The following is a 15122-nucleotide window of genomic DNA, read 5'->3' on the forward strand; positions in this document are numbered from 1 at the left end:
AGGACTAAAGCTATCATTACTGCTAAGTACGAAACTTAAGGTTGAATGCACTTAGGACTTGGGAGGGAAAAATCTTTTTCCTCTCATTCTCTTTTCCTATCTTTAGGTCACATACATTCAAAGAGTGAAGCAGTTGGACTAGTATATGTCACATATATGTCTTTAAAACAGTACTATAAATATAAAATAACCACGTGAAATGTATGTAAACAATGTATATAGAAAATATACATACACAACAAATGGAAAAATTCAGATTATCTGCATTGTTACGTTATCCAAAATTACAAAGCATGGTTGATATTTTTACTTTCCGATAAGACCTATAAGAATGAAGTTCCCAAAATTATAGCCAAGAAAAGAGACTAAACAAAGCTCTCTCATCATGCTATTCATGAACTTCAGTCTTCAGTTCCTATAAACAAAATTAGCATTTGCATAAAAGCAACCAAAATAAAACCAAAAAAAAACTCTTATCTTTCTTGAGTTGCAAAAAAAAAAAAAGGAAGATTAGAGATTAGTTATGTATACATCCCTTGCTAACTAGATTTCCTCATATAGACCATGGCCTTGTGATGAGGAGTTCTATGTGTCATTCCACACAGTGAAAGTGGGGGCCCCACCATGACAAATAGCGACAGTATTATTCCTTGAAGCGAGAGCAGGAACAGCTGTTGACATCCAATTGTTACAATTAACAGACTCCTGATGATCATAAAGACCGGCCACCTTTACTAAGCCATTAGATGTTGATTGTTGAGAATGATAGTAACCAAATATATTCTCATTACCAAGTTGTTGCTTCACTTCATTCTCTCCATATCCATTACCTTGGCTCAATTGTGGCAACGCAAATCCACCACTGGGACTACTTGCATATCCAACTCCTTGATATGTAACATTATTATGTTCCATTGAAGTAGAAGAAGTATCCAATCCCATAAGATTGTGTAAAGCTGAAGTTGGTTGCAAGAAATTATGAGCAATATTCCCATGTTGAAGTTGATGAAAATCTTGAAAATTTTGAGTACTACTCAAATGATCAGAATCTTGAACTTCTTGTTTGCACCATAGCCTTTGTTGTTGCTGTTGTTGTTGGCTATAAGGGTAATGCATATTCAATGGCTGAGCCTGAGCTTGTTGGAATGCAATGTTAGACCAGATATGATTCGCGTTCGCGCCATAGCTACTAATTGTTCCATTTGTGAGATGAGATCCAATGTTTTCTTGACTAACTCTTTGATAATCTAGAGCAATTTGATCAGCTTGTTCAGCATCTTTGAGACGTTTAGCTGCACCTCCAATAGGTAAGGTACTGCTCTCTAATATGCTTTTTACGTCGTATCGGTTTATTTCAAAGTTGGTTACTGCATTTAGTCCACGGAATTTGATTGCTGCTATGTCATAAGCCTCTGCAGCTTCTTCTTGTGTGCCTATAAAGAGGAATAAAGTTAGAAGGTAAACATCATAATATGATTTTCCAGGATAATGGTTTATGGAAAAAGCAGTTTTGTACATTGACTATATACCTAAGAGGTCATTTGGTACGCGGGATAAGGTGGGATAAGGTAAGAGATTAAATTTATACCATGTTTGGTTGATGGTATAAATTTATCGGTATAAATTTTATTCCAGACTTAAAACTAAAACTGGATATCTCACGCTATCCCCTTATCCCATTAAACTTGGAATTTTTTATCCAGAGATTATAATCATGTGATTATTATCCGAGGATAACTTAGTCCGCTTACCAAACGACCCCTAAGGACATAATATGACACTATACCTATTTAATAGTCTTTTGGAGCGAAAAAAAGCCTAAATAGTCATCCATCCAGAAGCGAAGCCACGATTTGAAGTTTATAAGTTCTAAATTTGTTTATAAAGGGTATAAACAAAAACTGTTAGGTTCGCCCAAACCTGTAGATGATACACTAGCTCCGCCCCTACGTCGACCCAACCACTTAAACTAAATATAGCTGGTGGATATACAATATGCATATAATCCATGTATACTTTGAGTATAACGTGTACAATCAGTGAATAATTTATGTATGCTAGCTAGAAAAAGTAAATAGTTAATTTGGACGGCTATTTGTGTAAATTCCAAAAAAAAGAGAAAAAAGACTTACTGAAAGTGCCAAGATAAAGATCCTTGTTTCCAGCAACTCGTCCAATTCTTGCTTGCCATCTTCCATGTTGATGGTGCCTTTTATTACAAAAAAAAAATTACAAACCTAAGTTATTTTTCTTTACTATTTTAGGAAAGAAGATTTTAAGCAAGAGCCAAATGATAGCATACACTAAAAGAAATCACATATTACCTTGTAACACCTCGATAAATGGATGCACCACGAGAGAACCCACTACTCTTCCTATATTAGGGACCAGAAAACAAATTAAAAAAGAAAAATATTAATTTCATTCATTTTCTCGCCATAATTTTTCATATAAACATGTTTTAAACTAACATCAAGTGTTCAGTAGGTCAGACTAAAATAATACGTCTTAATAAAAATATTTGACAAGATTAGAGGTCAATCTATGTATTTCGCTTTTTTTCTTAAAACTTGATTAATTAATGTATAGCTTTAAAATTTACCTTCGCAAAGATGCCACATACTCTTGTCTAGTCATATGCTTCATTTCATCCAGCTCTTTCTCATAATTACTAATCTGAAAATTTTGCATCCAAAATAAAAAATTAAATTAAATTTTCTTTACGGAAATAAATATGTTTTCTTACCAACTAGACAAATTTCCCAGGATATAGAGAAGTCCTAGAATTCTATGTACTTACTGGGAAATTGGTGGTAGTTGTCGGACCCCAATACTTCAGTGCTGCTAAATCATAAGCTCGAGCTGCCTTTTCTTCTTTATCATACCCTCCTATTAAAGATTTACAAGAAAAAATAGATCAGTTAGATAAAATTATAAAAAAAAAACTAACTTATAAAAATTGACAGTATAAAGAAGTTAACATTCTCGTGAATTTTAAAATTTATTGTAACAATTAACATGTCTTATTTTCTTGGTTGCTAATTCCCTTTTTTTAACCTATATTTACTATACTATTTAGGTAACATGATAGTGTAAAAAATTTGTTACTGTCTAAACGTTAAAAGCATTGATAAAATAGTGAGTTCTTGCATTATAGTAACATGTTGAAAAGTGTAAGTGTATATATACAAAGATTAGAAGGAATTACATTATAACTTACCCAAATAAACTGTAGGAAGTATACAAATGTCGAATCCATCAACATGAAATAGAAGGAGAGAAAAATGAAGAAGATATCCAAGTTAGTATTTTAAAGGAAAAAAGAAGGTATATAGTAGTTTAAAAAAAAAAAGTAATGGCGAGTAAAATGAAGAAAAAAAAAGTGAAATTATATAGTGGGAGACAATGAAGGGAAACATACCTTGCCTTCCTTTGCGAGTTTGTCCCTCTCTTCTGCAACTATTATCCCACAAATGTGCCTCATATCTCCCCGTCCACCTATGCCTACATACACCAATATATATACATATATTGGCATCAATTACGCCTTAGTCCCAGACAAATAAATTACGAAATGTATATCACAAATAAAATACTTACTTTACACTTAATATCAACCACTAAATGAAGCAAGAGGAACAAGAAAGAGATTTGGTTATAATTAAAGGTTGTTTAAATAAAAAGAACGAAATTTCTTTTTTGAGTAGTATATCATTTGGTGCCTTCTTAAGTGACGATAATCCAATAGTGAAACTAAGGATTCCATTATTTACGTTTTTGTTTTGGTACTAAGCACAAAAAAAAAATAAAGAATAACAAGAGAAACTATATAGGGAGAAATGGGAAGAATGAGGCTAAATATATTTAAAGACGATTTTGTAGTTTTTTTTTAACTCCCTTCCCACTTTTGTAAGGCAATCTTGTACTCCATTTTAGACTTCTCTTGAGGACAAAGTTCATTAGAAATTTTCCTATATGTAATATGTCTCATAAATATAGTATATTTTGATTTTTAAAAAATAAGAATGCAAGAAATGCTACTTCGTTCTTTTTTTCAAAGTAGCATTTATTTCTCTAAAACAGCCAAAAAGGGCGGAAGTGGCCTCGATCTTACCTATAAAATATAGCGACAATTCAAAAAAAAGGAAATAGACAATACCTTGTAACACCACGGTAAATCGAAGTTCTTTGGCCAAAAGTATCAATAGATTTCCGAGGTACTGCTTCTATTGCACCATTATTTTGTGCATCAATACTACCATTTGTACCATTTGCATTCTCTTGTTGTTTGTTATTTTCCGACGAGCAACTATTCTCTCCACCACCGCCACCGCCACCACCGGTGCTCATAGAAAGTGACAAGGACTGTGCATTATTACCACCACCCACCACCACACCCTCCCCCTCCTTTTTATCATCTTGTAATGATGGGGTGCTTGTATTAGGGTTATTTCTTAACCAATTCTTGATCATAGAAAGCCCTATAGTATTATTATTATTAGTGTTACTTCCAATATTGTTAGTGGTACTAGTAACACTAGAATAAATACTATAATCTCCATTAATGTTGTTGTTGTTGTTGTTTTGTACTTCACCAATACCAAGGAAGTTTTCTAGTTTTGGTGGTTCTTGATTTTCAAGATGTTGGCTAGTATTGCATGAAATACCCATTAGCATTGACATCTCTGATGTTGTTTTGTAGTTAGGATCATGAGAGCTCCAATCTGCATATACAAAACAAACAAAAAAATCTCAAAAATAGGCAAAATAGTTGATTTTTTTTAATTAATCCATTTAATCGGACTTTCACCTCCTGTGGTGATGAGGGGTTTTGACATAAACCCCAAATATGTATAATTAAAACCATAGTATTGCATCTAACAAAAATCGTTCTTAATTTGTCTAATTCATCCGAGGTAAATAAAGGACAACAACAACAACTCAGTATAATACAGAGTCTGTGGAGGATAATGTGTACGCAGAACTTACGCCTATCTTGGTGGATAGAAAGGCTATTTTGCATAGACCCTTAGATCAAGAAGATGAAAAGAGACAATAGAACAATAACATCAACCCAAGCAAACAAAGGAGGAACTGCAAAAAATGGCTATAAACTTTCACAACATATGTGTCTGATCTTGATATTTTCTCCTTGTTTTCATTTGAAATATTAGGGTTTTTAGTAGTAAAAAAAGAGACTAACAAAGAGGAAATTAAATTAAATGTAGTAACTAACCTTGTGATTGATGATTTCTGTTGAAAGCTTCAAAAATACCAAAAGGGGTATGAGGAACAACATTAAGAGAAGGAAGTGTAGAGTCATGAGAAGTAAGATCAAAGCATTCTCCTGAAACATCAACTGAACCTGATATTTCTTGAGATGTTTGTGATGTTAATTCCTCATGTGGTGAAAGAGAGAATCCTAACCAGTTGTTCATAGATGAAGCCATCAAATTAATATCTTGGTTAAAATTTTTTTAAAAAAATTACTTCACTAGTTATATATAACTATTGAAAAACACTAGTAACATTGATTTTTTCCCCTCTAAAAGTTCATGCAATATGAAGTGCTACTGGAAATTAAAAGAGAAGAAAAAGATAAGTCCATGAGTTAGCCATATAGTCTATAAGTTGTTTGAAGGTGAAAAAAAGAAAGAAGAAGAAGAGGAAAGGTCCAAAAACTGAAGAGGAATCATTTCTCCCAAAGCAAGGTTAAGATTTATATGAAACTCAAAACCCAAAAAAAGAAGAAAAAAATCAAGTTCGACCCCCCTCCCCCCCAAAAAAAAATCAATCACCCCCCCCCCCTCTCTCTCTCTCTCCATTTCTCGTTGGTCATAAATGGGGTGCCCTCTAAATGAGGGGCAGTGTTTTCTCTGATCCCAAAAACATGTATAGGTTCAAAATGAAGAGCAAAATATAGGGTTGATGAGGGGTAGGATTGTAAAATAATTGAACCAAGGGTAGTAGTATAACAAGGACATTTCCTCTTTGGTTCTACTTATCTATAGCCTATTCTTCTTCACTCTATGTTTAACTTTCTATACACGGATAATATGCAAATTTTTGCATTATCAACTTAAGTTAGACTTATAATAACAGATACGATATAATATGTTTAGCTATCCCGATTTAGTAAACTAAAAATGCAAAAAATAACATGTTGTAACCGGTTAAACGATACTTTTTTTTTGTTTTTCGTCCGGTGTCCGGTACCCGTATTGGAGCCCAACTATATATATTTGTAATCACGCCGCATAGGACCCCATTCGAGGGGAAAGACTCTCTACCAAATATTTTTCCATACCCAGAGCTCGAACCCGAGAGGTTACATTGTTTAATGAGTTAAATCTTTTTTTTGTTGCTAAACAACTATAGCTTGAACTTTACTGTTACTACGAAATTCTATACGCATATCAAATGGAAGCTAAGATAAAAGAATAATAATCAAGAGTACACGAGGACTAAATAAAAAATTGTGTGAATTGTAGCCTTCTGTACTTACTAATAGTTTATTTTGGCAGATATATCCTAATATTTTAGTTTTCATATCTAATCCTTTTCTTGTGTAATCTAAAGATCGGGCAAAGTGGTATATAGCATGTTGAGATAGTTGATCCTATCTTTTTCATTCTTGCATATCTTCTACTCCATTTTTTTCATTATTTGAATGTCCGATAATCGCATTGGAATTCGATTAAATCCGGATTCGTTTCAATTAGCGGATTATAAAGCACTCCTAATATAGGTGACTCTATATCTCAGGCTCAAATCTGAAATCTCTAATTAAAAAATGAAGTAGTTACTACTCCACTATAACCGTTGTTGTAATATCTTCTACTCAATTGTTTGAAGTGTATATAATTTGAGGCAGTATTATTCTATAAATAGTTATTGGCCTAACACATGGAGTCATGCATATTCTTTGGGGGCATGTGGTTTCTTAATTTTGAAATAAACTGCACTAATGTTCTTTGAACGTTCAAAGAGTATCCAAGTTGCACTCTTATTTTACCCATTTTTTGTTGCCTATATTATTGGCTAAACTCATTTGCAAGAACTTTAAGAAAGGCATTCCTTGTTTCTATACCAAATCTCTCTTAGTTTATTATAGGAATAGGGTACGTAACACAATTTATTTTTGTTGCCTGAACTGTTGAACATATATCTCTTCCCATCTCTCACTTAGTCAAGGTTGACAAGTTCAATAATTGTAGGATATTACTAATTAAGAAAGATATTTAATAAATGTTTTAAATACTTACTTAACACTCCACCAATTAGAATAATATGATTGATTTGGGCCAAAAAAAAAATAATTTCGGTGCATAATGCATCCCGCGTTCACGTAGGATCTAGGGAGGGGCGCACTCATAAAGAGTGTATTGTAGACAACCTCATATCCTAATGCAAGTATTAGTGGTTGCTTCGACGGCTCAAACCCGTAACCTATATAGATCACACATAGACAAATTTATCGTTCTCCAAAACTCCCTTCAGTATGGTTGATTTGGGAAAATATAATAAAGAGTCCTTTTTTATACAACATTCAATATTTTGAAACAAACTTAGTTGGCCAAAACGAGTAATTAATGTTTTGGACTAAAGGGGATACATTAATGAATAAGATAACTTGATTGCAAATCATGTTTAAATTCAACTCAGATCAGAAAAACGTTGACTCTATAAAAAGTGATTTCTATAAATGTAGACCAAGTATATATATACCGAATTAGTCTATAATTTTTCTACTGATCAGGAACTCATGGAAATTGTTAATTACAACATTAATTTGTGCCTTTTAAATCGTTTAGCTAAGATAATACTAGTCCAATATCGTAGTTGTAATACATAAAGCCTGATCATTGGTATGGAACCAGGAATTTTAATCAGTGGATTCAAATAAATACAAGGAACACCACATGATTTAATTAAGTTTCAGACATGCGATCTAAACAATATTTGAGCAAATTTTAAACCACATTCAAATCTTTCTCTATATGAAGAAAAAATTCGACAATAATATATATATATAACTAATTACTTACTAATTTTCTATTTCGAATTAAAATTTATTATTAGTGCAAGAAAATATGTATATTCTTGTATATAATTTAAATACATCTATTTATTCACTGAATGGGAACTTCTGAGTAAGATTAAAGTTATTTTCATGTGACCTATAAGTCACGAGTTTCATTCGTAAAAATAACCACTAATAGACCATTCGCACCACACTTTTGGAGTGCGACCCTTCTCCCAACGACAGAAGCGGACCTATGTAATAGAATGAGGGGTCACCAGCACCGTAATATTCGGCAAAAATCTCATGTATACATGTTTTTACAAAATAATGATATATTAGTAGTGATACCTTATATATAAAGTAAATTTTGGCTGAACGTAAATGTGCACATATTACCTCTAAATTTTGGATTTGCCTCTGTTGAACAACATATAAATACGGAATGATTTGTGTATTGAATTATCTTTTTTTACGTCATTTTATTCAGTGAATTTCCAGTTGGATATAAGTCATATCAATGTCAGAAATCCTGGTCCTCTTCTTCCTTTTCTCTTCCTCTATCTGTAATCTGTCCACTGCCACACCCCTTAACCTAACCAACCCACTACTTTTCATTTAATTTTTTTTCTTTTTCACTCCCATAACTTTCTCACATTCTTTTGCCATCTTTTAAAAAAGTTTAATTTATTATTTTTTGCATGTTGCTGCTGCTGTTTATCCTCAGCTTGTCATAATCATCAAACTGCTCCCCCGATAGAAACGGGGGACTTTTCTTTTCCTTCTTTTTAAAAATAATAATAATTCATTTGCATGACTGACACTTAATAATTCTTCCCCTTTTATATATTCTCCTTTTTTAGGCAGATCATTTTAGAGAAACTGAGATACTCAGAATCTTTTTCTTTTTCCTTTTTAGAACGGGCTTGGCTTAGCTCTTTTTAGTCTTTTGACACGTAGTAGCACGTAATGTAGTCAATCATATACTTCTAACTAGGGGTATATAAGTCGGGTTGCGCCGGCGAAACTAGAACTTTTTTTGAGAGTGTTCTAATTTGAAAAAAGTAAAAAGAAATTCTTATAAAGGGTATTCAATATATGTTATATACCTCTAAAACTTGATATTTTATTTATATACGCAGTGTAATTTTTTGACAAAGGGTGATCAATATAAAGTGTGGCTTCGCCCCTGTCGGGCTGGTTCAATTTTTATCAAAATCAAACTAAAACAAACCTAGTTGAATTTTTAAATCGATTTGATTTGACTTTTCGATTTGGTGATTTTGCTGGTTCGATTTGACACCCCTACTTTTAACAAGGATTGGAGGTAGGGGTGTACATGGATCGAGTTGGTTTGGTTTTGACAAAAATCAAACCAAACTAACTATATCGATTTGGATTGGTTCGGGTTTGTCGGGTTTTTTGTTACTTAAATATTATTTCAATTTTACTTTGTTAAATTTTTTATAAGTAAATATATGTTTAGTAAAAATATAAAAAATGATAAATATATTATCTATTAAAATATTCTTATAGGAGATTTTTTAGTAACACATGATAGTTATTTTTTTTAGTCGTCTGGCAATAATTTTTCGTTGATATATACTTTCAAGGTTAACCGAATTTAGTAATTAAACATAAAAATTAATATGATACATAAATAATAATAACCACTTCAAATTCGAAAAAGATATAAGAATTTAATAGATCTTGAAATATGAATATGGAAGAACATAGATTGACGCATTTCAGTAACACTTGATAAGAAAGTGATCATACAACCCATTATTTAGGTGAAAGAAAAACTTATTGATCCCCACCACACAAAAGTTACTTACAAGTGATATTTTCAATCCTTAATCTATAATCTATCCTATCTAGCTCAATGTCAAAATTATATCTTTATTCTCTTCTCCTTGAGAATCCCTACTAGGTAGGTTTGCCCGGTTAGAAGCTAGTCCTACACTATTGCAAAGCCGTTGTTATTTCTCTATATGTACAATTGATTGATCCACTTTATTTCTTTCCTATTCTTCATGTTGGCTTCTATGAATTGTAGTCTGTATTTGCTATCCTCTTTTATGTTCTTCCACATCTTTGTTGGCAATGGTACTTTCTGATTCCATAGTGCTTCATTCCTTGCTCGCCATATCCCATGCATTACTGATGTGATGATTGAGGTTACGAATCCTCGACATATTCTCCCTTTTATACATCTACCCATTTTCTTCCAAATGTTTTGCATATCTAGTTGTTTCAACTTTATTCCCAGCCAGTTGCATTGTTCATCTATGCACATTCTGGAGAATTGACACACAGAGTACAAATGATGAATTGTTTCATCCCGCATTCTACATAGTAGACATGTTCTCTTATGGCTTATTCCCATCATATGTAGTATGTCTCGTAAGTAATCTTTGTCTCATGATCAACCATCCTATAAAATAATATTTTGGAATATTTAATCTATTCTAAATCTATCGTGCATATGGACATTTAGGTGTTGCTCCTCTTCTCCATTAGTATCCTTCATTTACTATGTACCCCTTTATTTGCCCCTTCCATCTTTTTTGTTCAAACCCTGCAGCAAAGGCTGTTTGGATATCACATATCTTTTTCTAATACCATGCACTATCTTGTGGTGGTTTGTATTGCCACCAGTCCTTGCCCTTTATGTATATGTGATTTACCCATTTAAACCATAATAAATCACTTTTTTGCTCTATATTTCATATATATTTTGCCAATGCTGCTTCATTCCATACCAAACAGTATTGTATTCCTAATCCACTCTCTATTTTTGTTCGGCAGACTAGGTCCCATGCTACCTGTGGGAATTTGTTCGTGACACTTTTCTCATCCTATAGGTAGTTCCTACATATAGTTACAATGTCCTTCATGACCCTTTTTGGTAGTAAGAAGATGGATGCCCAATATGAGTGTAGGTACAACAACATTGTATTTACCAACTGAGTTCTCCCTGCATACGATAGGTTCCTGGATCCCCATCCTTTTTTCTTTACCAGTATCTTGTCTATCAACATTTCACACTCTACAACACTTAGTTTCTTTGAGGATATAGGCACTCTAAGATATTTAAATGAAAGTTTACCTCTCTTATATCCTGTCAGCTCACATATGTCTTTCATCTCTCTACCATTCATATTCACATAGAAGATGTTCGATTTATTTGCATTAACAGTCATACCAGATGCATTCGAAAATGATTTGAGTCCCCTTAGCATGAGCATTACTGATGGATAATCTCCTTTACTAAATAGTATCATATCGTCCGCAAAACAAAGGTGTGTCATCTTCAATCCTTTTCATTTTGTATGAAAAGCAAATTCTTCCTACTTAGCCACACGCACCATGATGCGCGTGAAATATTCCATATAGATCACAAACAGTAAAGGAGAGATTGGATCCCTCTGTCTTAATCCTCTCTTCTTATTTATTTTGCCATAACACCCACCATTTAAGTTTATGTTGTAGCTAGTTGATGTGATACATGCCATAATCCACCTTATGAAGAACTCGGGAAAGTTTAGTGCATGCAACATTTCCTCCACAAATTTTCATTAAATGGAATCATATGCCCTCTTTAAATCCACCTTGATTAAGCAGCTTTTAGTGGTTTGTTTCCTATTGTATAATTTGACCAAGTCTTGACAAATCAAGATGTTTTATACTATAATTCTCCCAACCACAAAGGCACTTTGATTTTGTGATATGATGTCTGACAGTACCAATTTTAATATGTTACACAACATCTTTAAGATAATTTTGTACACCGCATTATATCATGCTATAGGTATATAATCTTCAACTGTTACAACATGAGAGGTTTTTGGTATGAGGGTGATCATTGTACTATTAAGAGGTCTGAGCATTTTTCCAGATTGAAAAAATTCCAATACAACTGCAGTGACATCCTCACCTACAATGGTCCAGCTATCCTTGAAAAATTGGCTGCCATACCCATTATGGCATGGTGCCTTTGTCCCTCTTATATCCCATTGTGCTTCTTTAACTTGCTTTTGTGAAAAATCTTCTATCAACTCGATCCTTTGTTCTTTTGAAACAATATGTCCTTCTTTGACTATGTGGCTTGCCACATGATCTCTGCTCTACTGGTTAGTGCCCTGTAGCCTTGTATAGAATTCACTAAAAGTATCAGCTACTGAATCTGTTGATTGAATTGTTTCCTTGCATGTTCTGAATTGTAAATATCATACTTGATGCTCTCTTTGCCTTAATCACCGAGTGAAAGCAGCTTGTGTTCATGTCTCCATATTTAAGCCATTGTATTTTACTCGTCTGTTGCAAGTAGTTTATTTTTGCTTCCTTCCAGTATATGTATTGCTTCGTCAACTCTTTCTCTTCTTTGAATAGTAGTTCATTCCTAGGTTCCTTTTGTATTTTCTCTTGACACTTTACCAGCTTTTTCATGCGTTCATCTTCCTGTTTCTCCACTTTTGCAAACTTGTCTTAATTTAACTTTATCAACACCTTTTTAAGTTTGTTTAATTTTTCCACCACTTTAAATATGTTTGTCCCCTTTATAGGTTGTCTCCAGCTACCCTCCACTCTTGTCATGTAGGAATTATCCTTGCTCCACATGTGTGTAGTATCTGAATATCCTCATCTTAGGTGTGTCAGTTCCCTCCCATTTAATCATTACAAGACTATGATCATATACTCCTGCTGGCATATAATAAACCTCAGATGCTGGCAACCTATTCACCCAGTCAATATTGGTGATCACCTTGTCAATCTTGCTTAGTACTCTATCTTGTCCATCTTGTTTATTGCTCCATGTATAAAAACACCCCGATGATTTCAATTCTTTTAGTCCACGTTGCTCAACATACTCCTTAAACTCCTTTATTTCTGCATAAGCCACCTTACTTCCCACTCTATCCTCTTGATTGAGTATAAAGTTAAAATCTCTCATAATTGTCCATGTCTCTACCATTTGATTAGCTATCATCCTTATGTCTCTCCATAAGTCAGACCTTAGTGTTGGATTATTGAATCCATATACCATTATCATATTAATCACCTTACCTGTACTACTATGAGTAATCATACTATGTCTAAGTTGTTCTGTCACCATTTTCACTTTTATAGCGAAGATCTGAGGCTTCCACAATAGCCAAATTCTACCTGCATTATGTTTAGAGTAATTTGTAGTATACGAACACCTTGTGCAAAGATTAAGAGTAGCTTGATTTGCCTTAGCTCTCTTAATTTTTATTTCCAAAAGCCCAAACAGTCCAACCTGTTGTCTTTGAAGGAACATGTTCACTTCCTTCTGCTTGGTTGTCCTGTTTAGGCCCATATTGTTCCAAAAATCAATACTATCTATTAGGGGGGTGGGGGTTTGGTCCCCCATCATTCCCTGATTTATTACCATTTTCTTGTGATTCCATCTGCTTTTCATTAGATTGTTTCTCACCTTCAATCCTTTCATTATTCCTCTTATTCGGTTGTGTTACTGCAGCATGAGTGTTTTGATTGTTTCCTCGACCCTTCCATGCTTTTTCCCTTGTACCACTTGCCATGCTTCCTCCACTTTTTTGTTATTTTCTGCCTGATTCTTAGTTCCCTGTGTCTCTTGTTGCTTGTCTTTGGTACTACCATTTTCAGTTGGAGTTATGTTACTTGCTTCAATGTTTTGTTATTGTTCATCTGGTTCTTCCCTCTCTTTGTAGCTATTTGTATTCCTCATATTGCCTGATTCCTTGTTAATTTCCTTTACCACTTTGGTCTGCCTTAATTGCATCCTATATTCTCTGATATCATGTCCAAAGTTGCCACATGATTTACAAAATACTGGTTTCCATTCATATCTAACCTCTTTATCAATGATCACTCCACATTCATTCTCAAACATCACCATATCTCGATACATCTGGTTTGGTTCTACTTCAACCAGAATTCTTGCATATTGCAACCTCTCCTTTTGTGTTGTTGTTCTGTCCGCTTTCAGAGGATTACCAATCATTCCTGCTATTTTTGTTAGAGTATTTTGTCCCCAATATTTGATATCCAGGTTCATCAATCTAATCCATACAGGAATTTTATCAACTACCTGCTTATCAAGTCTAATAACATGTCTCCATGGTTTAACCACAATTGGTTTTTTGTCGAATATTCTAATTCCTTCCTCCACCACCTTCTCCTTATTCTCCATTGAGTGGAATCTTACTATGAATATACCCCTGATTACCTGAGCTATTTTATCTATTCCCAGTGCTCCCCCAACTCTTTTGAAGTAGCCCTCCATAACTGTTTGTGGTGGATTTGAACCCAGCACGTAACAAATTACAGCAGATCTCCAGTAGATTATCTCATCTTTTATGTCTCCCATTGTATTTTTCACATTTTCCCTCGATTGCTCCCCTTCCTTTCTGGTTAGGTTATACCTTTCACTCCGTTCTCCTTTCCTTACAATTCTACTCCAATTTTCCCCTTCTGTCTGTGCCTTTGCATGGCTTTGTTTTCCTACTAATTCAGATTCACTTTCCTCTTCAACCCATTATTTAAGGTTAATAAATATGGAGCACTTTATATTCTATTAAATATTATATCCCATAAGAGAATTCCAAATATTTCTAGATAATATTTTTTTAAAAATTCATATAAAATCTTAAAAGTATATATAAAAATTATATATTTATATGTCGGTTTGGTTCGGATTTTTTTACTCAATACCAAACCAAATCAAACCAAACCTAGTCGAGTTTTTTTTAATCGATTTGGCTTGACTTTTCGGTTTGGTACGGTTTTTTCGGTTCAGTTTATACACCCATAATTGGAGATAATATACGTTTTGCAAAATGTAAGTGCATAGTTGAAACTTCGGGATAAATTGAGGAGATATTTATGTGTTATCTCTAATTTTTCGAAAGCATTTCTTTAGGATTCGTTTGTCCATAAAAAAAATTCTTTTTTTCGAAATGTGTTAATCCATAAATTTTTGAAAAATTTTCTAAAATGAGTTTTTGAAAATTCAAAATTTAGAAGAAAAAAACATTTTTCTCCATCCACTAACAGAATTACAATATTTTTTCTAGTGAAATACATGTCCAAG

General features: G+C 33.4%; 2 protein-coding genes across 2 annotated transcripts; both read right to left on the reverse strand.

Moving 5' to 3' along the window:
• Positions 1-259: 259 nt before the first annotated feature.
• Positions 260-5726, reverse strand: LOC107777142 (AP2-like ethylene-responsive transcription factor BBM1). Its single transcript, XM_016597128.2, has 9 exons — positions 5237-5726; positions 4160-4724; positions 3422-3504; positions 3221-3229; positions 2801-2889; positions 2603-2676; positions 2325-2375; positions 2133-2209; positions 260-1433 (listed from the first exon to the last, which is right to left on the reverse strand). Exons 1-9 carry the CDS (start codon positions 5448-5450, stop codon positions 586-588), a joined length of 2010 nt encoding a protein of 669 aa, XP_016452614.2. The 5' UTR covers positions 5451-5726; the 3' UTR covers positions 260-585.
• Positions 5727-13706: 7980 nt separating this feature from the next.
• Positions 13707-14399, reverse strand: LOC142168342 (uncharacterized). Its single transcript, XM_075229017.1, has one exon. The coding sequence runs from the start codon at positions 14397-14399 to the stop codon at positions 13707-13709; it is 693 nt and encodes a 230-aa protein (XP_075085118.1).
• Between the last annotated feature and the right edge of the window lie 723 nt (positions 14400-15122).

The sequence above is a fragment of the Nicotiana tabacum genome, chromosome 13, assembly GCF_000715075.1.
Source record: "Nicotiana tabacum cultivar K326 chromosome 13, ASM71507v2, whole genome shotgun sequence".
Lineage (NCBI taxonomy): Eukaryota > Viridiplantae > Streptophyta > Magnoliopsida > Solanales > Solanaceae > Nicotiana > Nicotiana tabacum.

Bases quoted from the DNA above. Each gene is read 5' to 3' on its own strand.
- LOC107777142 (XM_016597128.2), bottom strand. From the start codon at position 5,450: ATGGCTTCATCTATGAACAACTGGTTAGGATTCTCTCTTTCACCACAT. The intron at 3,505-4,159 runs GTATTGTCTATT...TGGTGTATGTAG, and splicing joins ATTTACCGTGGTGTTACAAG to GCATAGGTGGACGGGGAGAT. The intron at 2,376-2,602 runs GTAAATTTTAAA...TCCCTAATATAG, and splicing joins TATGTGGCATCTTTGCGAAG to GAAGAGTAGTGGGTTCTCTC.
- LOC142168342 (XM_075229017.1), bottom strand. From the start codon at position 14,399: ATGGGAGACATAAAAGATGAGATAATCTACTGGAGATCTGCTGTAATT.